General features: G+C 34.3%; 2 protein-coding genes across 6 annotated transcripts in view; one reads left to right on the top strand and one right to left on the bottom strand.

Moving 5' to 3' along the window:
• Positions 1–93: 93 nt before the first annotated feature.
• LOC144970927 (serine/threonine-protein kinase PLK4-like) lies at positions 94–23,280 on the top strand. 5 transcript variants are annotated; one of them, XM_078911113.1, is made up of 17 exons: positions 94–473; positions 4,845–4,940; positions 5,238–5,333; positions 5,449–5,676; positions 6,707–6,795; positions 7,144–7,376; positions 8,198–8,259; positions 8,902–9,164; positions 9,454–10,309; positions 11,754–11,858; positions 12,373–12,509; positions 13,353–13,468; positions 13,947–14,080; positions 19,478–19,572; positions 20,133–20,241; positions 21,473–21,780; positions 22,174–23,280. In XM_078911113.1, the coding sequence occupies exons 1-17, from the start codon at positions 441–443 to the stop codon at positions 22,304–22,306; spliced, it is 3,093 nt and encodes a 1,030-aa protein (XP_078767239.1). In that variant the 5' UTR covers positions 94–440; the 3' UTR covers positions 22,307–23,280. The 5 variants fall into 5 exon arrangements, with proteins under 5 accessions (XP_078767239.1, XP_078767240.1, XP_078767241.1 ...); XM_078911114.1 differs by lacking the exon at positions 94–473 and adding an exon at positions 533–915; XM_078911115.1 differs by lacking the exon at positions 94–473 and adding an exon at positions 603–742.
• Positions 23,281–23,542: 262 nt separating this feature from the next.
• LOC144971814 (uncharacterized) overlaps positions 23,543–25,000 on the bottom strand; it is an 81,088-nt gene continuing 79,630 nt past the window's right edge. The window contains exon 3 of the mRNA XM_078912891.1: positions 23,543–23,672. Within this exon, the coding sequence (XP_078769017.1) occupies positions 23,543–23,672 (130 nt within the window). The remainder of the gene's footprint in view (positions 23,673–25,000) is intronic.

Here is a 25,000-nt window from a genome sequence, read left to right as displayed (position 1 = left end):
CATCCATGACAGTCATAGCAACAAGAAGTCGCGGAAGGACCGTCAATTTCCGGTGTAGGGAATGCATACGTGTGTATTTTGCACACTCGTGTAGGGAATACACAGTTTCTTTTGAATTTTGTGAAGAAATATTTCTCCATGTCCAATGTCCACAGGAATACATTAAAGGCAATAAATAAATAAATCAATAATTTAAAAACCGCCTATCTATGTGAATAAAAGAAATATCATTATTATGTATTTTAATTTTTTTTCCTTTCCAAATAGTTTCACTGCGGAATGACGGCGCGTTGTTTGAAAATATGGCTAGACGCCCGGAAATGATTCAAGATGTTTTCTTCAAGAAAGTTGAATTTACACAAATATCAAATGGACAAGAAAGAAAATTATGTTCTTAAAGACTTTTGTCCATTAAATCCAGATTAAATAAATACATTAATATGGATATGCGTGATTATACAGATGGAATTGAGGTAGGGTTATTCGGAACGTGAATAAATGTTTATTTGTTTTGAAGGGGAGGTAATTTGTTGATACTAAACATGTATCAACATGCCTCATACTTAGTTTATTATTCTATATTATGAGAAATATGCCAAATTGTAGATCCAAAGCTTCCCGGAAGGATATGTAATGTCTATGTCCGTTCGTTGATATGGGTCTTACCTCTGGATCTAACTTTAATTTGACTTGACAATGACAATATTGATTGATAAAGCTGATAAGTGAATGAGTGAAGAAGGTTGGGCTCAGTTCATTAAGTTGGTGGGCATGCTCCACTCAACAAAACAATGATTATGGCATGGCTTTGGCTTTATGACATGGGGAATATGACAATGACATGTAGTGTCTGTGCCAACGTAATCTCTTCACGTTTGAAAACTCGGTGATCGAACTACAGAAATGAGTCTTGATGTAAGTGAAGCAGAGTGTTTTTCCGACCAACCGCTGTCTCATCTCGTCTCTGACTCATTAATCTCTTACTCTTACTCTTACTACTCTTGGTCTTGTGCATTTTTTTTTTCTCGACTCAAATATTTTGAAAGAATAAAAAATTCGGTCCCCACTCCAGCCACTGACTGACTGAGATTGAGACAGCCTGAACTGGTCATCATATTGTCATTGACTTTGATAGTAGTTTGAGTTAACGGAGTGTCTAACGGTAACTTTAGGCAGATTAGAGCAGCAGCAGTGGGAGTCAAATTGTGACCCAACTCGCCTATAAGAAAGTTATGATTATGACTGGAAATTGCCTTTCGCTTTTATAGGCACTTTGATAAAATTTTCAAACTCAAATTATCTTGATTTGACTCAGTCATGGGGATGGGACTTGAAAAAACATAAAATTTGGTACCTTATTTATTTCTCTACGACCAACGGTTCCAGAGTTATCTATATTTTTCTACTGAAATTTTTTGTCAACTTTACAGAGAGAATCTGTGATCTCACTGCTGCCTCAAAACCAGCATCTCGCGGCGATCGGGAAATTTTGAGTCTTGCAGTCAACATGGCCCACTTATTGTTTTCAGTAATTTTGTTTCAATTAAAAAATAAATGGCAAGTGTTAGATATCATTTTAAAGGTGAGAAAATAAGCTTTATTTTCATATAAATCATTTTCATGTATGGAAAGTATGGAAAAAATTAAGGATAAATGAAAAGGGAAAAAAATATGAGGTTTTTGTCCTAAAAAGTGGGGTTGGTGGCGGGAAAAATAAAATAATGAGCGAGTGTCTCAATTTTGATGAAATTTGGCAGAGATATTCTTCAATTGATTGTCTATCGATGTATGAAGTATAATTAAAATGTATCCATAATTTAAAAAGTTCTTATAATTCAAAAATTTAAAATTTTTTATCATAAGTTTTCTGAGAAATACAATCAGGAATTGAGAATGAAATACACCGTTAGAAAGCTTGTTTTGTGCCCTTTAAAATGATACCAAAATTAGTCACATAGGTTCACAAATAACGCCATGGTGACCAACACAGTAAAGGGTCAAAAATAAAGTTCCAAAAAACGAGTTTCACCTTACAGTGAGCCTATCGGCGGCCACTGGACTGGAGTTATCAAAGTGCCTAGCTTTTACTAAGTTTTAGGGCTTAGGGGGGTTCAATTAAAGATGCATAACTTCGTTATAACGAGGAATATCACAGATATCTTGGTATCATTATTTTTGTAATCAAGCAACCGAGCACCTAGCCTCAGGATCTACGTACACGGTAACAGTAACATACATGGTAACCTTGAATCTCGCCTTCAATGGATTATATTGTATTGTTTGATTTTTAAAAAGTAACACACACGCACTCACACACACACACACAATATACAGAGCGAGGTCCATCCATTGCTTGGATTGTAGCGGAAAACCAGTTACCAGAGTTACCGTGTACGTAGATCCTGAGGCTAGGTGCCCGGTTACCGTGTACGTAAACACTGCCTTGAGTTAATAAGATCTTTTGCCTCTTGCATTGATTGACATCATAAATATAAAAATTGACAGACACCGATGTGCCTTTTGTTGTGTAGTCTAGTGATGGTGGTGGTGATGTGGTGGTTGTGATCGTAATCGAAGTTTTGTTGTGTAGTGATGGTGTTGATGGTGATGATGTGGTGAGTGGTAGTGATGATGACGATAAGGATTATGATGATGATGTAAATGGTGGTGGTGGTTGCTGTAACTGTAGGTTTGATAACAATGTGGAGGTAGCTGTGGTAGTGGTAGTAATGATGATGATGTGATGGTTGTGGTTGTAGTAGTAGTAATAGTAGTGGTATCGATGATGACGAGGAGGATGAGGATGTAAAGGTGGTGGTGGTTGCTATAATTTTGGTTATGACAACGATGTGGAGGTTGCTTTGGTAGTGGTAGTAATGATGATATGGTGGCTGTAAGTGGCAGTTTGTTGATGGTAGCTTCATTATTTGCAGCAGGAGCACTGGCGAGAGGGAGAGAGAGATTAGTAAATAGATATCTTGTTTTTTTTGTCAGAGGACTTATATCATTATAGCGATCTACGAATGATATCAGCAATAATCGGCAAAAAAAGCCCAAAATAAACAAGACAAAAAAAAAAAGACATATAATACATAACGAATAAACATGAATGCAATTTATACTCGTCTTATGATATCCTTGCTGTGAAATAAAGGACGGCAGACACAGCAGTCTACCTGTACTTAGTCTTGTGACCTTTTAGCCCCAGTCGATTCAAAGGTCATAGCCAGTGCGTCAACTGTGGCTCCAAGCCAAGCTTGAGTTTTCATTTCATTTTCGATCTTGGCTCAGCATAATGGCTATCGCTATCAGTATCAGTAAAATGTTCTCATCATTTCAACAGTTACAAAATGCGATAAAGCAGTTGGAAGCTGAGACTGACACAATTCTTCCCTTTTGTCTTACTTTGTATCATGTGCTTTCAATTGTAAATCTGGAGCCTTTTTGACTATCCCATTTTCTTTGTTACTGGCACTGAAATTACCTAAAACATTTGTGGGAAGTAAAAACAAAATAAACAATATTGATGATCTTGTTGTAAATTTGAGTGGTAATCTTGTTAGTCCTGTCACAGAAGTTAGAATTCTAGTAACAATTCTCGACTGTTCAATGACTATGGAGTTTCAGTTTTAAGCGCAATATGCAAAGGGCTGATTTTATGACCTTTAAAAAGATAACCATTAGTTTTCGGGGCAGCAACAAACTAGTCACAGCCCTTTTATTTTCTAACTTTAACTATTGTAATTCCCTCCTTTTTGTTCTTTCTTATTCGAAAATTAAACAACTGCAGATGAAAATCCAAGCAGCTAGACTGATTTTTAGAAAATAAAAAATATAAAATGCCTTCACCCTTTTGAAAGAGCTGCATTAGCTAACAGTAGTAGCTAATAGAGTTAAATTCAGAGCTACATTCCTTGTTCATTGCTACCTCTTAGGATCAGCCCCATCCTCCTTATCTGAGTTACTCCATGGGTTAAAGACAGCTAAGAATGTTGAGATCCTCGTCTGATTCCCCTCAGCTACTTGTACCAAAAACAAATACAAGGTTGCCAATTTTCCGTATGTATTTACGGAATTCAGTATGTTATATAAAAACCATCAGTATATTTTCCAATCACCCGCTAAATGGAAAAAAAAGTATGCGCAAAAAGTTTTTATTGGAATTCAGCAATCAGAAAGTGGTCTGTCTGTGTGTTTGTGTAAAAGTTCAGTAAATTTTTTGCCAGCTGAAGGAATCAATCTGTTTAGCTGATTTAAAATCTAAACTAAAGACTATGTATTTTAGGGGGGCAATTTTTTTATCGTTGACGAGAATCCTTCAAATTCCTTTAAAAAAAATAATAACTTACCATATTTAAGGATATTGAACCCAGAAAGTTGGAAAAATGAAAAGGAGGTTGAAAAATTCAACTTGATATAAACAAAATTTATTAATAAATAACGTAGCTGAGCACACATCCCAAAGGTTGTTTTTCTATTTTATATAATCCAGCTAGAGACTTTAAAGATATTTCCTTGCTTGCAAAAGCAGACACTATCATCGTCTTTTTCAAATCCAATGTCTAAAAAAAGCCAACAATATTTTCATAGATTTCATTGTTAGCCCTATATTATTGTGATTGACTTTACCTTGTAAATTGCTTTGCATTACTTACTTATCCTCTTGGTTCCTTGGTGGAACATAAGGCGCCAGCTTTGCATTGCCATTCTCCTTTTTGTTTCTTTTTTGGTTCTACACCTCATTCCGACATTTTAGTGCCATCCCATCATTGCCAATAGTGTGTGTACACAAAGTGTGCTCATTATAATGTGAATAATGAAAAATTCAATTTATCTTTTTGCAGGATTATCAAGTCCTCAATCTCCTTGGCAAGGGAGGTTTTGCTTGTGTATACCGTGCACGATCCAACAAAACAGGGTTGGAGGTGGCTATCAAAATGGTATGGAATTATCTTTAGCTTAATTGTGGATTTTGGCCTGATTTTTTTTTTTTTCTTCTTTTTTTTCCCCATTGAACTTAAATTTTCATTAAAAATTTAAAGGTTTTCCATCTTTGTAAGCTTTCACTTTGGAGGTTAGTCTGATAGTTTCCCCATCCTCAATATAATTTTATTCTCTTTTCTTTACCTTTTTGATATCCCCTGTTTTGAACAGGGCTTTTTTCTATCAAATCATATCGTAAATGATGATTAGTTATAGCTGAAGAGGATCATTGTAATTTTTTAATGTATTTATAGATTGACAAGAAATTGATGAAAGCAACACGGATGAGCGCAAGGGTGAAAAAGGAAGTTGAGATCCATTCTCGTTTGAAGCACCCTTCTGTGCTGGAGGTAAGACTTTACATTATATTATAAAGCTATTGTGAAATATTCTTAGAACTCATGTTTGTGAATATAAAATGTAATATAGTAATAGAAAACATTTCACTCTTTATCATCCTTCTAGCTATACAATTTCTTTGAGGACTCCAATTATGTCTACCTTGTTCTTGAAATATGCCACAATGGAGAACTGCAGCGCTATTTACACTCCCACAGCCGATGTTTCACAGAAGACGAAGCACGTAGGCTAATGCAGCAGATAGTGGAAGGTATCCTTTATCTCCATTCTCATGGCATTGTCCACAGAGATCTCACATTGTCAAACCTGCTACTAACTCGGGACATGAATGTGGTGAGTATTGGTTACAAAATGTAATTATTTCTCTTTGGTTAACTCTCGAATTTTATCCTCATTGAAAATTGAACAAATTTGTTTGATTTTCCATTCATATAAACTCGAGAGAGTTAAACAATATTCTGATCATGATTTTCCATTTATTCACAGAGTTGAACTTGGTCTTTATCTGTATTTCCAAAAAGCGTCTTTTGGATAAAAGTAAAAATTAAACAAAAATATATTTGACTTTATATCAAGAAGTTTTTGTCAACAAGTAAAGAGATGGGTTCTAGCAACCTCCTATGGTGGGCCAGGGAAGTCATTCTTGCTGTTTCCTCTATCCCCCTGTGTGTTTTCCCTTTTCATGTTGTATTTCAACTTTGTCCAGGATTGAGGTTACTTGTGTTTGTTTCTAAATACTTTTATCCTCCTTGGGGTCTGCAGCCAAGATGAGAACAGTGAAATGTATGGTTCCTTTTAAAATTAATTTTTCGTGAGATTATATACTTTTCCATTTAATGTACATCTTCTTTCTGCTTTGTATTATTATATCTTTTATGTTATTTCTTTCTTTATTATTTGAGCGTACCCTTCTTGGCAGGATTCTTATACCTAGTATCTTTGAATGGGATGGGCTTTTCAAATGATCTCAGATAGATTGCTTTTGGTATCTACCTCTGTTCTCATTTCTCAGATAAATGATTAGCTGCTAGTTTTTGATATGTATGTTTTTAAAGTATTCTAGTATAATTATTTTTTGGATTTCTCATGGAAAGTTTATAGGAATTTATTAGAGCTTAACCATGAGTTGATTTGTTTCTAAACTGAACTAAACATATGCATTCTTAAAAATGTTTGTGTGGGACAAATTTTTCCCCCCTTTGAGATCGGCATGTTTTTCAAAGATAATACCCCCCAAAAAAAATTTTTACTTGTAGCCATTCTAAAAGCATTGTGAATAAATTTTTAAAAAGTGAAATTAAATGTATTAAAATTTTTGTTAGTTGCAGTAAATTTTCTTACGTTCATGTTTTCCCTTCCACAGAAAATAGCAGATTTTGGTCTAGCAACCCAACTGCAAGGTCCAGAAGAAAAACACTTCACAATGTGTGGCACTCCAAATTACATTTCACCGTAAGAGGACATTTGTCTTGATTTGAATCACAACATTGATAATGATGTGTAAAGTCACATAATTGTAATCCAAACATCTGTTTTAGGCCGTTTGTCAGGATTACTGTTAAAAAAGGATGGGGATTTTGTATATTTTTCTGCATTTGCAGATTTTTTATTTTTTCAATGGGAAAGAAGTGGGCTTGAGGGTTGGAGGGAGATTTTATTTATTCATTCATTTTTTCTCACCTTTTCAGTTTAATTTTCCTCCTTCTCTCAAGTCTACTTAGTATATTATACAATTATCTGTATCAGAAAAAATGTCTGATGTAAAAATGATTTTAAACTCTCTTTTTTTTTTCTCGACAGAGAGGTTGCAATGCGTTCTGCCCATGGCTTGGAAGCAGATGTGTGGTCTCTTGGCTGCATGTTGTACACATTCTTGGTTGGTAGGCCTCCATTTGACACAGATGCTGTTAAGAGTACCTTGAACAAAGTAATCCTGGCTGATTACCATCTACCTGATGACCTCAGTAAGGACGCCAGGGATCTCATTCAGTCCTTGCTGAGGAAAAATCCAAGGGATAGGATATCTCTTAGAGGTAGGTTGCTTTTAAAAAATATTCCCTACAGCAGTTTAATCACATACAATAGCAAACCTGCCATTAATACTAATAAGTGACATAGGTTTTTTTTTTGTATTGCCAATTTGTTCAAATTCTGAATCGTACAGACATTTCTCTGTCAGGGAAGATTAGCTAAAGTATATCTTTTTTAGTCATTGTTTCTAAATTGAATTGCTTAACGCTGTTGTAAAGTATTTTTAATATTGATTTCTGTAAAAATTAGTTGAAATCTTGCATCTTAGGTTGATGCAGATTTTATAGATATACTGATTAACTTTACCATAACACCATCTTAATTAGCATGGACTGCGTCAAATCAAATATAATTTAAAAAACTGTCAAATATACCCTGGTCTAACAAGGTTTACTGTAAATTCAGACTTTTTAAAAAAAAGTTTTAAAAGAGTTTTTGTTTTGTTGCCATTGGTTCAATTGCTTATTCATGTGTACAACAAAGTCCAAAAAAAAAAATTAGATAAATAATGTCATCTCAGAAATTGGTCATAAGTTTTTCTCACAGACTAGACTATTTTTTTCAGTGATTTACTGCCATGAGCACTCAAAATTACAGAGTAAGATTAACTGTAGTCGACATTACTCACTATTGATCTATTAACTGCTTTGATCAAGCTGTAAATAGAATAATTATTTATGTTGTTTTTTTGGGGGTTTTTTTTATTTATATTTTTTTTTTCAATTTAAAGGATGAAAACAATTAACAGAAGTGTTTTAGTTTTAGAGTTGAGATAATTCTCATTTTGAATTAATTACATTTCATGTTTATTGTTTTATTTCAGACATATTGGTGCATCCTTACATGATGAGAAAACCTGCAGTCAAGAAAAATTATAGTCAAAAAGTAAAGACAAGATAAGATTTCATGCTTATTTATAGAAGATAATATTAATAAAAACAATAATTCAGTATTAACTGCCTAAGTGTCCTGTCGTTTTGGGACAAAAAAAAATAATAATTAAAAAATGGTCATTTAGATCAGTGATTTGTCCCAACACTCCCGTTTTTATTTTATTTTATTTATTTTTTCCCTCTCCTGTTTTTTTTTCAGCATTAAAATAAATGTGGTTTTTATATAGTCCATAGTTTCTCGGTGCCCATTGAACTTAATTTATTCTCTATTTCAGCTGAATGCAAATTTTGATTCAATACAGTACAAGTTGCCTTTTCAGCATCCATTTTCATACAAGCATTCATACAATTATCTGTCACTGCTAAAAGCCAGATACTTAGTCTCATCCGAGTCAAATGGAGCGATGTATTTTAACTGCCTTAATTGATAAAAACATTTGGGTTAATGTTTGCAAACATTGACACTCTTTCAATGACTCAGTGTGCTTAATATAGCTTAACTTTATTACATGACATGCTGTCCCAGCCATCAACATTACAAAAATTCCAGTTCGTCTTTCACCATTTTAATTTTAGCTTATTTTGAACTTAGAATTAAAGTCACGCTGCTCTCCTGTTTTGTCCTTGTTACCAGGTGTCTGAAATATCCATCGACAGTGGTCATGGTACACTAGCTTCAGCCTCATCTCACAAGGACAGCAACACCCTTGGGGGAAGAGGGAGACCCATGCCAGCTTTTCCAATTCGAGAGGCTCAAATTCCAGAAGATGAAAATGAAGCATCTCCTCACAGCAGCAAGGCCAGTTCTGATGGCGGTGTTGGGGGGCTGTGGTCCTCTCATTCCTCAGATCCTGTTAGCAGACACCCAGCCAGTCCTCCTGTCAGAGAGAGGGAAAGGTTTGAGATTGTTTTATATTTAAAAAAAAAAATCTTTCAAAGTTTTGTTTCTGATTTTTCTCATATATATAATATGAGTACACGCTCTATTTTTTAATCAAACATTTAATACATGCTTTATTTGATAAGATTTATTGTCCTTTAAAAAAAATTCAAATTAAGTTTTAGTTGTTTAGTTGGTCATTATAGTAAACCAAATTTCAAACATCATTATACACCAAATTTAGAAATAGTGATTTAAAACTCAGTGTGTTGCATTCTTATGATTTTGATTTTTATTCAAACCCAGTCAAACTGAGGAAGAATTCAGAAAGACGAGGGATGCCCTAAGAGCTCTGGAGTTTACTGAAAGCGGAAAAGGAAGAAATCCAAGACAAGATTATTTGCCCAAAAATGCCAGTAACAATGAATTTCAGTCAACAAGGCCCTTACCATCTTTTGACTCTGGCAAATATGATGACAGACAACTACGTAACAGTTCGCCAATGTCTGCCACATGGTCTGTTGCAGCATCCATGCATAGCAATTCGAGCAGTTTTGCTGATATGGGCCACCATACAAATAGCAGTGTGATATATCCCTCAAGCAACACAAACAGCTCATGTACTGGAAATCCTCTCCCTCACCCAGTTCCCAATGCACCACAACGACCATGCCAACCTCATTCTGGGGAAGGACATGGGCCTTTTATTTCTGGAATGAGTGAAGGAGATTTTCCACTTCAGTCAACGAAAAAAATTCTCAGCTTTGACTCAAAAACGAGCAGTCTTGCAGACTCTCAATATGTTTCATCCAAGGGAACAATTTCTGTGCCAGAAAATATCAAACACTTTCAAAATAAAAAGGAAAAGGTTTATGATTATGAACAAACAACCTTTAAAAACAATTGTGGTGCTATTCATAAGAGGAAGCCCTTAGAATTTCTTGAGGAATTTGATGGAAATGCGCAACAAAGTGTCATTTCCTTTATGGCTGCAGACCCCAAAAAGGATTTATTATGTGTTGGTGGTAGGGACAGTCCTGATAGTGGAGGGACCAGCGGAGATGACAAAAGTGATGAAAAACAATTACCAGTGGCAGATTTGAAACAGCCTTTGAATACCGAACGGCTGAGACCGATTAGACAACAAACAAAGAATGTCATTGTAAGTATTGGGTCTACATGGGGTACATGACTACATGTTTTGATTTCTTGCTTTTATAATGTTTTCCGAAAAAGTAACTAATGTCAGTTTTCCTTTCGTAATATGTTCTTCGCTGATGCTCAATTACATTTTAAGTCATGATATAACTTGTACTCTAAATCCATTTATTTGATTTAAAATGAATTATGTAACATTAGTATCTTAAAGGCTAAGACAAAATGTCGTTTTGTGTGAAAGGATACATAAAGACAAAGACAATTAGTTATGTTGAATGACAATGGAAAAGATGTTTTTTTTAATCAGCTTTCCTTGTTTAGATATTGACAAATGATCAATAAAGTGAAAGCTTGCTGGAGGTATTTCGAAAAATGTAGCAGTTTATGTGACCAAGACCATCAAGATGATGAATAATAACGTTCAAATGTGGAAGAAAATTTTGAACTTGAAAATAAAGCATTTCAAACCCAAATCTGTTTTTATCTTTTAGTAGAGTCATTCTGGCCTGTCCCGTCCGCCTCAGGCTTATGACGGACGTCAACACAAAATATGCTCTCCTACGCTGAAAATAAAACCAATGACGCAAAATAATGCTGTCATTTGTACTAGATGAAGCTCACAAGAGACTAGTTTGCCAGCTTGTACAATCTAAAAGTTTCTTATATTGAATTGACATAAATTTCTTTCTGTTGAGTGTTTGTCCAATCAGAATTTTAGCAATTAAAAAAAAATACCTGGGATATTTGTGGCTGATAGTAATGATTAACAGAATCGATTGATGCACTACTTGTGGCATAATTTGTGGGGGAAAATGGAATTTCCTGGAGGGACAGAATAAACCAGTCATGACATTGTTCCACAGAAAAGAGATCGCCCTCCGGATTATTTGATTAGTCAGATGATAATCCGGCTAGAAATAAGGAAAGTAGAGTTCGCTACCTTTCTTACCTTTCTGCATAAAGTTGTCAGATCTTGGAAAACAAAAGCTTTTCTCGGCTGTGCACTCATCGGGATGGGAACAAAACAAAGGGGGCTGCATATAAATAAGCCTCATTGTCGTAATTAGCGCTGGATTCGAGAAATCTATTATTTTGTGACACATCTCACACAGCAGTTGGTATGACGAAGCAGACGCTAAGGGGCAGAGTGACTCTATATGTTTTAAACTTTTATAAAATTGAATGATTTTGACTGAATTTTAAAAGTGAAGTAACATTGTGTTCTCTCACATACGACAATATTTTACTTTTTGGTACAGCCTCAGGAGACGGAATCATTTTTATATTATTATAATAATAATAATAATAGTAACATAATAATAATAATAATAAAGTAGTAGTAATAATAATAATAGTTTTATTACTATTGTTTTAATTTTTGTTCTTATTATTCTTGTTATCTTTTCATGGTCACCATAAAGTCAGCAATTTTCTTTTTATCTCTGTAGGTCCACATAATGAATGATGGCAGAGTATGCGTAGAGTTTATCAAGAAGAAATCCAAGGAGGATAGGGTGATGGAAGTTATTCTCATTCACAAAGATGGTAAACAGGTAAAGTTATTAAAGTATGAATTTATGCTCCCTATTTATAAAATGTCAATCCAACAAAAGATTTTACATTTGACTGTACATTTTCAGGTCTTGCTCTTTCCTCTTTTTTCATCTCACATTCATACTATTTACTCAACAATATATCAACATGGTGTCCAAAGGTTATTGGTAGACAGTTCTCACTTTTTTTTTGGTTTTTGTGAAAGTGATCAGTTTTGTGCAATGTCATTTTTTTATTTGTTTTTTTATTTCTCATGCTATATAAATAGGCATCATGTCTTGTTCTACATGTTACCTGTTGCTGTTGGCCAGGGACCCCTTGTAAAGCGCTTTGAGCACGTTTATTGGATATTACTCTATTTAAAAGCTCAAGTTTATTTTTATTTTTTATTTTTTTTCAACTCCACCTATTTGATTTGATTTCTTTTCTTTTTTTTTTTTTTTTTTCTTTTTTCTTTTTTTCTCTCTGCAGTCTTGGTATTTTATTAAAGTGTGTTAATTTTTGCCTTAATAGATGCAAGTGTTCCAGCCAGGGGGAGGTAAAGGCACTGCTGTACAAGATACCCCACCCCCGCTGTCCGGGAAATGTAAAAGTTTTGAATTCCCTTCTATTCCTCTGAAGTATGTAAAAAAATACCAGTATGCTTCAAGGTAAGAATCCCAAATTAAGGTTATATCAGCAATATGTTCATTTCCATCTTGAAATATCTTTTTATTGATTTGTCTGATGACCATTCCTTTTTATAGAAATGAGACAAAAAGTTTGATTTCAAGTCATTTCCCATTTTTCTGCTGAATATAGTGACCGTTATATCACTTGTATTATAAAAAGTTAAGTCTTACAGTTTATTTTATTTTATTTATGTATTGATTCATTTGTGTTAAAATCTTTAATCATTGTTTAATCCTGGGTGGGGTTCATGACCTCCCATAGTAGGCAGGGAGGTACATACTTTGTCTTCTATCCCCTTATATCTGTTTTCCAATTTGCTTTCTGTCTTTGTCTTGGGATGAGATTACTTGGGTTTTGTCCTGGCTCTGGCCGCAGTCCTGGCTGGGAGGGAAACAGTCAAATGCATAGTTATTGTTTTGGGAGATGATATTTTTTCCTTGTAAAACATCTCTCTGTTATGTATTATTATATTTGTTATTTTGAATGTATAATGTAAGCATTTGAGTGTATTCCTCTTTGTTGGATTTTGTGCTTGTGTCCGGGTGAGGCTTATAGTTATAGGTGATCTCAAACTAAGTACATTGGTAGTATGCTCTTGGAATCTACATCTGATCCCTATTTGTTCCCAGTTCCCCTATGTCTTACTTTTTCTTGGGTGCTTTAATTGTAATTCTATAACTTTTTACTTTCCCATTTTCTTCCTTTTTACTGGCGCTGATATAACCTAAATGTGTTGCAAACCCCTTAAAAACAAAGACAAATAAACATTGTTTAATCTTGTGTTCATGTTCTTTCATTAAATTTTCTTTTCATGTTTTTAGGTTTGTTAATCTTATCAAGTCCAAAACGCCAAAAGTCACTCTTTATACCCAACGTGCCAAATGTATGCTGATGGAGAATTCTCCTGGCCCTGATTTTGCAGCAGAATTCTATGATGGTATGTGTATGTAGAGTTATATTACATAAATGATAAAGCAATTGCCATGTTGTTTGTGTTGTTCAAAGTTTCGATTTATGTTTGTACTTATTTTGAAAATAAATCTAATGTTCGTACTTGTTTTGAAAATAAATCTATCAACGTTTTTGTTAGCTGTCGATAAAGCAAATGTTTGATTAAATTCATATTGTTGAATTAGGAAGATATTTTTTTTTGCTGCCTTTCCAACATTTTGTAATAATTATATATAAGTTTGAAATTAACAGAATTTTTAGAATTTGCCAATTCAGTCCACTCATTCAGGTTTTTGTCAAACGTGTGTTGCTATTTTATGATTTAGAGAAGTATTTATCATGAATGTTGTTTAACATATCTACCTGCAAGAAGACCCTGTAATATTTAAATTTGTTATATGCTACACCAGATAATTCCCCTTCGTGAACAGATTTTCAATTCTCACATGGGATTATTATTCTAGGTTCCAGATTCACATCAAGTGCTAAGGGTCTGCATGTTGTTGAGAAAGATGGGACTACTTTGACCTTGGAATCTATGGATATCAAGCCAAGATTAAGTGTTGAGACTGGGGATATTCTGGATTATGTCAAAAAGGTGAGGCTATGCACATGGTAGACCACTCTAAAGCTAATTGCCTCAAGATGGTATTATGTGGAATGTTTTAGATGCTAGAAATTGAATTCATAGTCAAAATTATAATTTTCGGATTAAGTTTTATATTTTATTGAGAAGTATGAATATAATTTCTTTTAATAACAAAAGAAATTTTAAAAAATATTTCTGGTCCTTTTAACTTTACAATCACCTTCTGGTTTCTGGTTTCTCCCAACGAGATGCTTTGAGGTGATTGGTCACATTAATTTAGTTAAATATCATGTTATTTGAGAAAAAGACAAAAGAAATAACCCCTTTCTTAAGATTCTACTTTTCCCTGTATTTTAAAATAAAATTGTAAATGAAAGCTGTTAATACAACCGAAGTGTCAAGGGTCTGACCCCTTTCTTAAGATTCTACTTTTTTACTGTATTTTAAAATAAAATTGTAAATGAAAGCTGTTAATACAACCGAAGTGTCAAGGGTTTTATTTACAGACATGTAAATCTTCTGACCCCTTAAGATTCTACTTTTTTACTGTATTTTAAAATAAAATTGTAAATGAAAGCTGTTAATACAACCGAAGTGTCAAGGGTTTTATTTACAGACATGTAAATCTTCTGACCCCTTTCTTAAGATTCTACTTTTTTACTGTATTTTAAAATAAAATTGTAAATGAAAGCTGTTAATACAACCGAAGTGTCAAGGGTTTTATTTACAGATATGTAAATCTTCTGACCCCTTAAGATTCTACTTTTTTACTGTATTTTAAAATAAAATTGTAAATGAAAGCTGTTAATACAACCAAAGTGTCAAGGGCTTTATTTACAGACCTGTAAATCTTCCGATGATTGGCGGATTTACGACAGTACAACTTTGCTTGATAAATTCTGTCAAGTGTCGACTTTAAAAAAAAAAAAAATTTAAGAAAAAGAAAAATGTGCCAAATCAAAAGACAAATGCAAATCAAACATAAAAGAAAGATAAAGGAGTTTTTATTTCTTTGCCTTGAAAAATGGAGTCAAAAAACAAAAATAAATTGGTTAACTATTAATGCTGCGCGTGAAGCTAAATTATCCATAACATCTTCCAGCCGGATATAACGTACCAATGCACAAAACTATGTGTACCCTTGAACGTTAATAGTCCGACTGATAGAATTTAGTGAGAACTGCTCTGCCGTTTCTGTAAAAGCACTGTATGTGCTATTTGGTTAACATTGCATGTACTGTGTTTTTAAAAATATAAAAATGGCTGGCTAAAAACAACAAGGAGCTGAGTGACGTCAATTTCATTCCTTCTATAATGTCATCTTTTCAATTATCGTCAATCGCACACTCCACAGGGCGTGGCCCTTCCCCTCAAAAAGTTCAGACATTTTTTTTACCAGCCATTTACAGGCCTGTATTTATCATTTTGTCATTAGTGTCATGCATTTGTGCGGCTCTATGTTTCACAAGGAATCAAGAGGCGTGAGTCAAGTAAGTCAAGTCATGCATTTGACAAGGTCGTTTTTACTTTGTCTATTCTACATCTATTGATTTCCTTTACAACAAAATACAGGTTTGTCCACCAAAATGATATTGCAATTTTCAATAAGCAATTTTGTCAAAAATAGACAAGTATGAGAACATTTCCAAACATATTTGAATTGTTTGTTACTCTTGTATTGTAAGTAATGATGAATTTTAAGGAGCAAGACATATTTTAAGTTGTGAAATAACATTAATTCTGTCTTCCTGCCTCTTGGCTGCGAAACTGACACATCCTCTGAGTTGACCAAAAAAAATTGTTAGTAAACTAATTATTGCATTATGCTTCTTTAAATTAAAATATATGCACACTTTATAAAATATTTTAAAACGTGCTAAATTCTGAAAATAGAGAGTTGCTATTGACCATTCATTCAATAATTGGGGACAATTTTTTACATGAAATGTTGAGATGGTAACAGTTAATTTGAGTTGGGACTCAAATGACACGTTTGTAGAAATAATTAAACATTTGGTTTAGAGATATCAATACTGGGTGGGGTTTTCTGACCTTCCATAGTTGGCAGGGAGGCACTTACTATGTCTTCTATCCCTCTATATCTGTTATTTTGATATGAGATTACTTGCTTTTGTCTTTCGGATAACCTGGCTTGGAGGTAAATATTCAAATGTATAGGTAAAGTTTTGGGAGATTATGTTTTTTGTATTGTAAATCACCTCTCTGTCATGCACTGTCTTTTTAAAAAAATTGTTTTACATATATATAATGATGTAATGATTTGTGAACATTTGGCTGTGTTTCTCTTAGTGGGGCCTGTGCTTAGGCCAGGATAAGAATTTAAGGTGATCTCAAACTGAATACACTGATAGTATGCTCTTTGAATCAACATCTGATCTTTATTTGAAATATTCCCCTTTGTCTTGGGTGCTTTAACCCTCTCGTGTTCAGATTCTTTTTGGGGGAGTAGATAATGAGTTCCCTATATGGCCATGTCAATCATGTAGACATCCTTTGATGATATAAGCCTACACTTTGATATCTGTAGTCGCCTTTTCGTTTTCTACGGTCACTCATGGCTAAACTCCGCCCAGAAACGATTTCATAGGTCCGTCCATCACCAAATTTCAAACTTTTGTTCTCGTGAGTTCTTAAGTTTTTTGACAGAAGAACGATTGGCTACTGAGCATCTTGACCCTTCAACGATTGGTCGTTCTGGCAGCTCACGTGTCAACAGCCGTCAACAATGAATTGAATCATCGTTGAGGCAGTGGAAGACGGCCATGGAATGGTTGCGTCAAATCGCCACGTTGTTGAATAAATTATCCAGGCATGGTCGATAGGTAAAAAAGCCAAATTATGTTCTAGTTACATTTGAAACAAACAAAGTATATCACTGATCTCGTCTCTTTGAGATATAAAGAATGATATAAAAATAAAAAAAATCGGCCGATAAATAAAAAAGTTGCTAAAAAAAGCTAAAATAAACAAAAGCAATTTTAAAAATCAAATTTATTCGTAAAACAGTTGGTTTTCAACCGATTTTTATGAAACAAAGACCAATGTACTTCTTTTTTCAAGCTGATTTCAGCAATGTGACTTTCAAATTCCTCAGAATTATATTTTTTACTTTTAGATTTTAGCTTTTAGGCCTACTCAATAAGGTGTTAGGGAGCGTTCACATATTACGTCATCAAAAATTTGCCCTTTTTAGACCCCCCCCCCTCCCCCAAGTCATCACTTGTCATCATTGACCTGACCACCCCCCCCCCCCCCCCCCCCCCCAACAGATGATGACGTCATCTAATTTAATAAAAACTAAAAGATAACTTAAATTTCACAATATTTATTATTCATTTTTCAAACCATAAACATTAATTATCAACGTTTGATAAAACACATTCAGACATTTTATTAATTTCAGAAACTGTTGATAATTTATGTTTTACGATACAATGGGGACATAAAATTTAAATTTGCAAAGATAAAATCTAACAAACATTATTTAAATTAGGCTACTTGGTGCAGGTGCTATTAAAAAAATTTCAGAAAGTGTAATTTAAAATAGTATAGGAGGCAAGTTATTTTATAGCATATTAGTCTTTTAGTGGAATGAATTTCTGTTTCAATTTCCAAACATAAAATTAATTGATTCAAAAATGTTTCTGCCTTGGACCTCTGGCAATGTACTATAAATAGTATCATCAATTTCATCTTCATCGTCATCACTTTCTCCCATTTGCTGTTCTTCTTTTTGCTAATTTATTTGGAATGCCATTTTTGAAGCTCTTGCCTTTAATAAAATAGGCCTAATTTTCCTATGTTTTGATGACATCATCTTGGGTCTGACCCCCCCCCCCCCCCCCCCCATGTCAACACATGTCAACATTTGGTAGACCCCCCCTCCCCCCTAGCTGATGACGTAATATGTGAACGCTCCCTTATATTCCTTGCATAACAATAGCATAATACATCGACGGGGAGAAGCGTCTTTGTTTCGGCCAGCTGAATAGATAGCCTGTCATTGGTCTAAGACTTTGAGACTCTTGATTCACAATTCTACACGAACGGACCCCGGCGGTCTATCAAAGAGGTGTAACAAATTTATTTACCGACTATTTTTCTTGGTGCTAAAATTACAAAGTAATAATTTCGCATCAGAAAAAATAACTCTGAAGTTCCTATCTCTTTATTACAATAAAATTGATACCTCGAATGACAAAATCGACCCACAAATAAGGGAGTTATAAATTATTCATAATAATTTTAAAAGTTTACAATAATTGTCTTCAAAGTCATTTTTCATCACAAAGTCGTAATTTTTTACCGATTTTTACCAAACAAAGTGCAATGTCAATGATTTTCACCCGCCAATAAAATAGGATTTAAATCGCAATTTCTGAAACGTATTTTCTTTTCTGTCGGCAAATTTATAAAAATCAAAGCTGAAAACACCCTGCGGCAGTGACAGGGCCTGTCATTTCCTTCACAACGATTGGATTTTACTTACTGAGGCCAGTCTTGACTACCCCGCCCATGAATATTATGCCGTTGTCGGTTTTTGTCGGGTTGAATCTTAAAGAGTTAATTGTAAATCTAGTACTTTTTTACTACCCCATTTTCTTCCTTTTTACTGGTGCTGATATATGACCTAAATGTGTCGCAAGCGCCATAAAACCCTTTAAAACAAAACAAACAACAGAGGTATCAATAAATCGATGAAATCCATAACATACAATCCAGGCTGTCAAGATATCAAACTTGTATGAATATTCTACCTTCTAATTTTATTAGCCATGTTTTTCTTTCCAAATACATTTTGATTGTTTATGCATCGTCTTACTTTGCAGGTATCAATTTGAATAGCAATGTCATGGCCTTTTAAAGGGCACTACTTACATTTATACTGTCAGGAGAACAAAAAATTTTAATCTGACATTGATAGTAATATTCAGTTTGGTTGAAGTAGATGATTTATGTAAGTGAAACGAGATAGAGGAATGTGTTTTGCATGTTTTAAAACAGTTTTTAAATGTCACTATTATTACTCAGACTTGATGTTCTTTTTCAAGGGGAAAAGCTATGATTTTCAGTTCCCACTTATTTGTCTGTTTATTTATTTGGATATTTATTCACTAGTATGAAGAAGAAACAAAGTAAAGGCCAGGCACTCATTCTTACCTTTGAGAATGAAGAAAATGATTAGCTTTATAAAAACAAGAGTGATTAATCAACTAAAAGTTTGGGCCATTAAGCCGGTACCATATCTGATTCGACTTATTTAGAGCTATTGGGACCACGTTGTGACCTTAATGGAAGATGATGGCTATCAGCGACTTTATTTAGAAATTATTTTTTGTTGTTGTATTACAGTATTATGTCTCTTTTTTACTTTCCCCTTCACAGTGTCATCAGCAATGTGTTCAACTCGAGAGTGTTATATCTAGTGTTCAGTCAGTTAGTCCAGATTCTACCCAACTGTTTCCTGTAATTGTAGGCAGGTAAGATTAAATAAGAGTGATTTTGCAATGTTTGAAAATCATTTCTCAGATTTGATTTATTATTTCATTGGAATTTAAAGATCACTTCTACATTATTATTGAACCTTCTTCTTTTTCTCCTCCTCCTCCTCCTCCCTCCCTCCTCCTCCTCTTCCTCCTCCTTCTCTTCCCTTCCTCCAGCTCCTCCTCCTCCTCCTCCTCCTTCTTCTTCTTCTTCTTCTTCTTCTTCTTCTTCTTCTTCTTCTTCTTCTTCACCGCTATATACTGAAAAATTTGATATTTACAGAATTTTCAGGGGCCAAATTGAATCCAAATTTGAATTTTTTATGCAGCCACAGTTAAAAAACAAAACTTGTTTCAAATTCTACAAAATTGGACAATCTATCATACAGTCTAATTTTCATGTAGTTATTTTTAATTGCTAATGAATAGAATTAGTTCAAAGAGCGTTGTGTTAATTATGGTGCCGAGTGTATAATTTGATCAAGAATAATTGTGAAAAGAACTATTAATTTGATCAAGAAATTCCACACTATTTTAACTCTTGATCTTCTCTACAGGCGGCCAGACAAAAATGCCTTGGATAAAAGTACCTCCAGTTCTGGTGACTCTGATTGCAAAGATAATATGAATGACACCAAGCTCTCAACGATCAAAAATCATATACAAGTATGTTTCTTGTTTTTAGTTTATGTTGAGAGTTCTCATAGCTTGTACTTGCTTAGAATAACATGGTTGCCAGATCGCTGGCTTTTCAGAAATTCTGATAAATGTCTGGCTTGCTTTTTAAAAGTTTAGCCAGCTTTCTGTATATAAAAAATCTCCATTTTTTTATTAAGTAACTTTATTGGGTTTTTTTTTGATAACTCCAACTTTGTTGTAAATTAAGAAGGTTTGCAGATTTTTTTCCAAAAAAAAAAAGAAAAAAGAAAAATAAGTGAGTTCTTGTACGTTTGTTAAACTCCAGATGTTGCATCCATGGAATACTCACGCTCATAGAGAGTATACTTCAGTTATTATGACATGGGAGAGACAGTAACAGTTTATGGTCACCCTTTGACTCAAACACCAGGTTATTGCAGTGTACTGCCAGCAAATGTGATAAACATCTTGGTCGAATAGGGCCATCTCGTATGAGCCGCTTATACCAATGATTTTATGAATGCCTGTCAGTTTTTTTAATGTGGTTTTTTAATATTTCCAAGAGTTCCTTGTTCTATGACTCGGTTGATTTTGCCTAAGCTGAGTCTTTTTTTTACTGCTGCAGGGATAGCAATTGTAGATGGTCTTGCATACACATTGCACTGTTCCTATTGTTGATAATCCCCTAACCATTTGTACTGCCCTCTTTTGAACATTCCCTAACTTCTTTATCTTAGGTCTATGATTAATTATTGACTTTGCACCTTAAAACTGGGTGTTTAGTTTTTGAATTGAACATTTATATTGTGCAATATTTGCTAAACGTGCTGAAAGCGCTTAATAAAAGGTTCCCTCTCCAATAGCAATACTTAAAATGTAGGACGAAACATGATTCTTGTAAAGAGATAATACAATTTTTTTTCAACAGATTCACTGCTGTCAACATCCAGGTACTGATTTTACACCTGAGTATGGTAAGAAAATGTGAGTAAAGAGGACTCAACTTTGCACCGCACATAGCGGGACTAGAACACACATCTACCAGTCTGAAGGAGAGTGTCATTCCACAAGAACATAAAGTAGCTTTTAAAATTTGTCCAACTATGGTAAAGAATATTTTGATGTGCAGAGAAATAATATTTTACAGTACTTTGAACTTTGTCATTCTGTCATTGAATATTTTTGGATCATTGTCATTTTTCTTCAATGTTTGCATGATGAATTTTAATTTTATTTATTTCTTTTACTGTTTGAACAGATGTCAGCATTCAATTCTAGTTTACTCAACACAACAACTAACCAAACTATGGACAGCACAATCATGTCAGCTTCATCACCATCAACATCATCATCTGCCTCATCAGACAATCACATCAGTACAACTCCTTCATCCCGACAGCAGGGTCCAGGACCATTGGGCCATCCTGTGTTTGTTCCAGACATAGGTTGGGCCTCCCAGAGCACCAAGGGAGAAGTATGGGTACAGTTTCAGGACGGGACACAACTAGGAGTGAAGAGTCTAGCAAAGACAGTTACTTATGTGGACACACTGGGCAAGACCAACAAGTGAGCAAAGCAGAGTGATATTATTTTTGTTTGTTCAGATATATGAATCTCTTTAGATTTATTTGTTTTTGTTTGTTGTTTATCTCTTTTGCCTTTGCAAGGATGATTGTTTAGTAAAAGTAATAAGATTGTCATAATTATTGAAAGTAAAAGAAAGGAGGATTATCTGTTTCCTCTTCCTTTGCTGCTGCTTTTTTTCTCCTTCTCCCAAGACTAAACTCTTGGATGGAGACACTTGTATTGCATGAATAAGTTTCAACAATGCACTTGGAAAGAGTGATTGGAAACCAAATTATCATGTCAATGTGCAATGTGTAATAAATTGATAAACTTTTCTATTCATCATAAACATGGCCTTAAATCATAGCTTCTTATTTACTTATTTCTTTTCAGATTTAGCCAATCAGATGTCCTAAGAGATGACGTCAGGCACAAACTCAGCAAGTTGCCCCGAGTGCTGGAAACGCTTCAGTCCAAGTCCAGTGCACTATTGATGTCCTCTTCACAGCAGGGTGTATTTAGATAACACTTTTGGTTGAATTTAAAATTTCAATATTATTTTCTTCTTTTCCTTCATTTTCACCACCTACATCTCACCTTCTTTTACCTCCTCCTCCTCTTCCTTCTGTTCTTCTTCTTCTTCTCCTACTCCTCACCATTGAGTGTTGCAAGCACCATGCGACTTCAGCAGTCAATCTGATGGCATAGACCTTTGAGATGAATCAATGATAAAAAAATACCAAAAAACTTTTCACCTCAAAAGACATGAAATATGATGTTAAGTAATTTCAAGGATTAAGATAATGCTACTGAGGATAAGAAAGTGATATTGATTGCTGCAGATTTTAGTATCAAAAGGCTGTTTAAGGACCTCTGTTATTTTTTAATCGTTTACAAATGAGTTCAATGTTACTCTAACCTCGTGTTTTCAATTTCCACTGAGAGAGCTGTGTAGTAACTGCATCACCATTGATTCCATTGAAGCTGGAGGTGTGCTGTGGTGTCAAAGGTCAAGGCTACAAGTATAACTCGATGAATAATAGGTGAAACTGTGATTTGAAAGAAATTTAATATTGCTTGTTAAAAAGGTTAAAGATACGAAGAATTAAGGACCCTTATCTTTCTCTCTGTATCTCTTATTTGTGTTTTACCCTGTCTGCAACTTGTTCTGAAATAAAGCACTCTTAATTTTCTGTAAACCAACAATAGTGTATTCTAAGGAAATGGTTTTCCATTCATCCTTTTGCCTCCATAGACATTTTCTTATCTTGTTTACAGACCAAGGCTACTCAAGTGCTTCTCTGTTATCTGTTAAGTTTGAGAATGTGTTAATTTAAAATAAAATCTTGTTTTAGAATTTTACTTTTATTTAGATTTTGGTTTTACTCCAGTATATTTTACAATGTAGATGTTTTAAAGTCAAATAACAAGTTGCTCAACTTGGTGATTTTTATATGTCACATGCTTCACAAAAATAAATAGATATCAATGATATATAAAGGAATATGTGTTGTGTTGTGTTTCATTCCCACTATTTTTGACGTTATTGAGGAAAAGGTATGTGATTAACCGGTTAACTGCCGCACTCTGGAATAAAACGTATTTAAAAATTAGGCCTAAAGAAGACGTCATGAGTTCCCAGGTTTGGGAGTTTTTGCCAAAATGAGGGTCATTTAAAACAATTGATATTTGAAGGCCAAATGTTTAATTACATGTTTTTCCAGAGTACAGCAGTTAACTGTGGGATGGGATTTTTCAACCTTCAATGGTGGGCAAGTAGTTTAAACTTGCTGCCTCTTAAATCTCTATATGCCCAGTGTCTTTTCCATGTGACTTTTTGCCTTTCCCTTGGAATGAGACTACTTGCGTTTGTCCTGACTTTGGCTTGGATCCTTTAGTAAAGGGAAAATAGTCAAATTATGCCTTAGTTTTAGTAATAAATTGTCTCCTTCATTTTATGTTTAAAAATACTTTGTAATAATTTGAGTATGTACCTCTTGGCTGGGACAACCTTTTTCTGTCTTCCCCTTCCATGTGCCTTACTGTCCCTGAATGAGATTACTTGGTCCTAGTCATGGCTGGTATCTTTATAGACGGAAAGCCTCAAATGTAAAAATCTTTTGTTATGACACCTTTTAATTTTCTAGAAAATTAATTCTCCTTTTTGTGTTAGTTATGCAAACTTATTTTAATAGCATTTGAGTTTATTTTACTTGGCCTCAATCCTGTGATTTTGTCTGGATGGGACTTAGTAGTCTTAGACTTAACGCATAGATGTATTGCTTTTGGAACAAACATGCTTAAGAAGATTCAAGGTTTAGTGGGCAGGGAGGTACATGCTGTGTCTTCTATCCCCCCATATCCGTTTCCCAATTGTTTCCTGTCATTGTCTTGGAATGAGATTACTTAGTTTTGTCCTGATCCTTGCCGGAGCTCCTTGGCTGGAAGGGAAACAGTCAAATGTATAGTTATAGTTTTGGGAGATGATATTTTTTTCCTTGTAAATCATTTCTCTGTTATACATTGTATTATGTTGAGTTTACATAATATATTATATGATTGGTAAACATTTGAGTGTATTCCTCTTAGTTGGGACCTGTGCTTGTGTCTGGATGAGACTTTTAGGTGATCTTAAACTAAGTACTTTGACGGTGTGCTCTTGAAATCTACATCTGATCCCTATTTGTTCCCAGTTCCCCTATGTCTTACTTTTTCTTGGGTGTTTAATTGTAATTCTATAACTTTTTACTATCCCATTTTCTTCCTTTTTACTGGCGCTGATATGACCTTAATGTGTTGCAAGCGCTGTAAAACCCTTAAAGACAAACACGATTCAAGGTTGAATATTCCAAACTGTGTTTCTTGCATTTTAACATGTTGTGGTATGCTTGGGTTACATGAAAGTGGCATAGTTTTATCTTACATAATGGTCACATTAAGGCATGGATCTATAGGTCTCCTATGAAGCCTGATTGTATAATGTATTAATTTTCTGTTGCTGTTGTCTTTATTATTTCACACATTCTGTGGTATAATCAGTTCCAAGTGGTCATGCTATATTGGCAGTGACATTCCCACGAGTCCCGAGGCAACCAGAATTAGGCCACATATAAGGGGGATTGGTGAGTAACTCGCCGATCAAAAACTAAAGCCAACAATTTAGGTGATGAAAATTGCTCTCGTTGTGTGAAATAAACTAATATTTTATTGACGAAGAATT

The sequence above is a fragment of the Berghia stephanieae genome, chromosome 4 (genome assembly GCF_034508935.2).
Source record: "Berghia stephanieae isolate SIO BIC M18660-M18661 chromosome 4, UCSD_Bste_1.3, whole genome shotgun sequence".
NCBI classification, from domain to species: domain Eukaryota; kingdom Metazoa; phylum Mollusca; class Gastropoda; order Nudibranchia; family Aeolidiidae; genus Berghia; species Berghia stephanieae.
The sequence above is the reverse complement of the archived record's forward strand: the minus strand, read 5'-3'. Positions and strand labels throughout refer to the sequence as shown.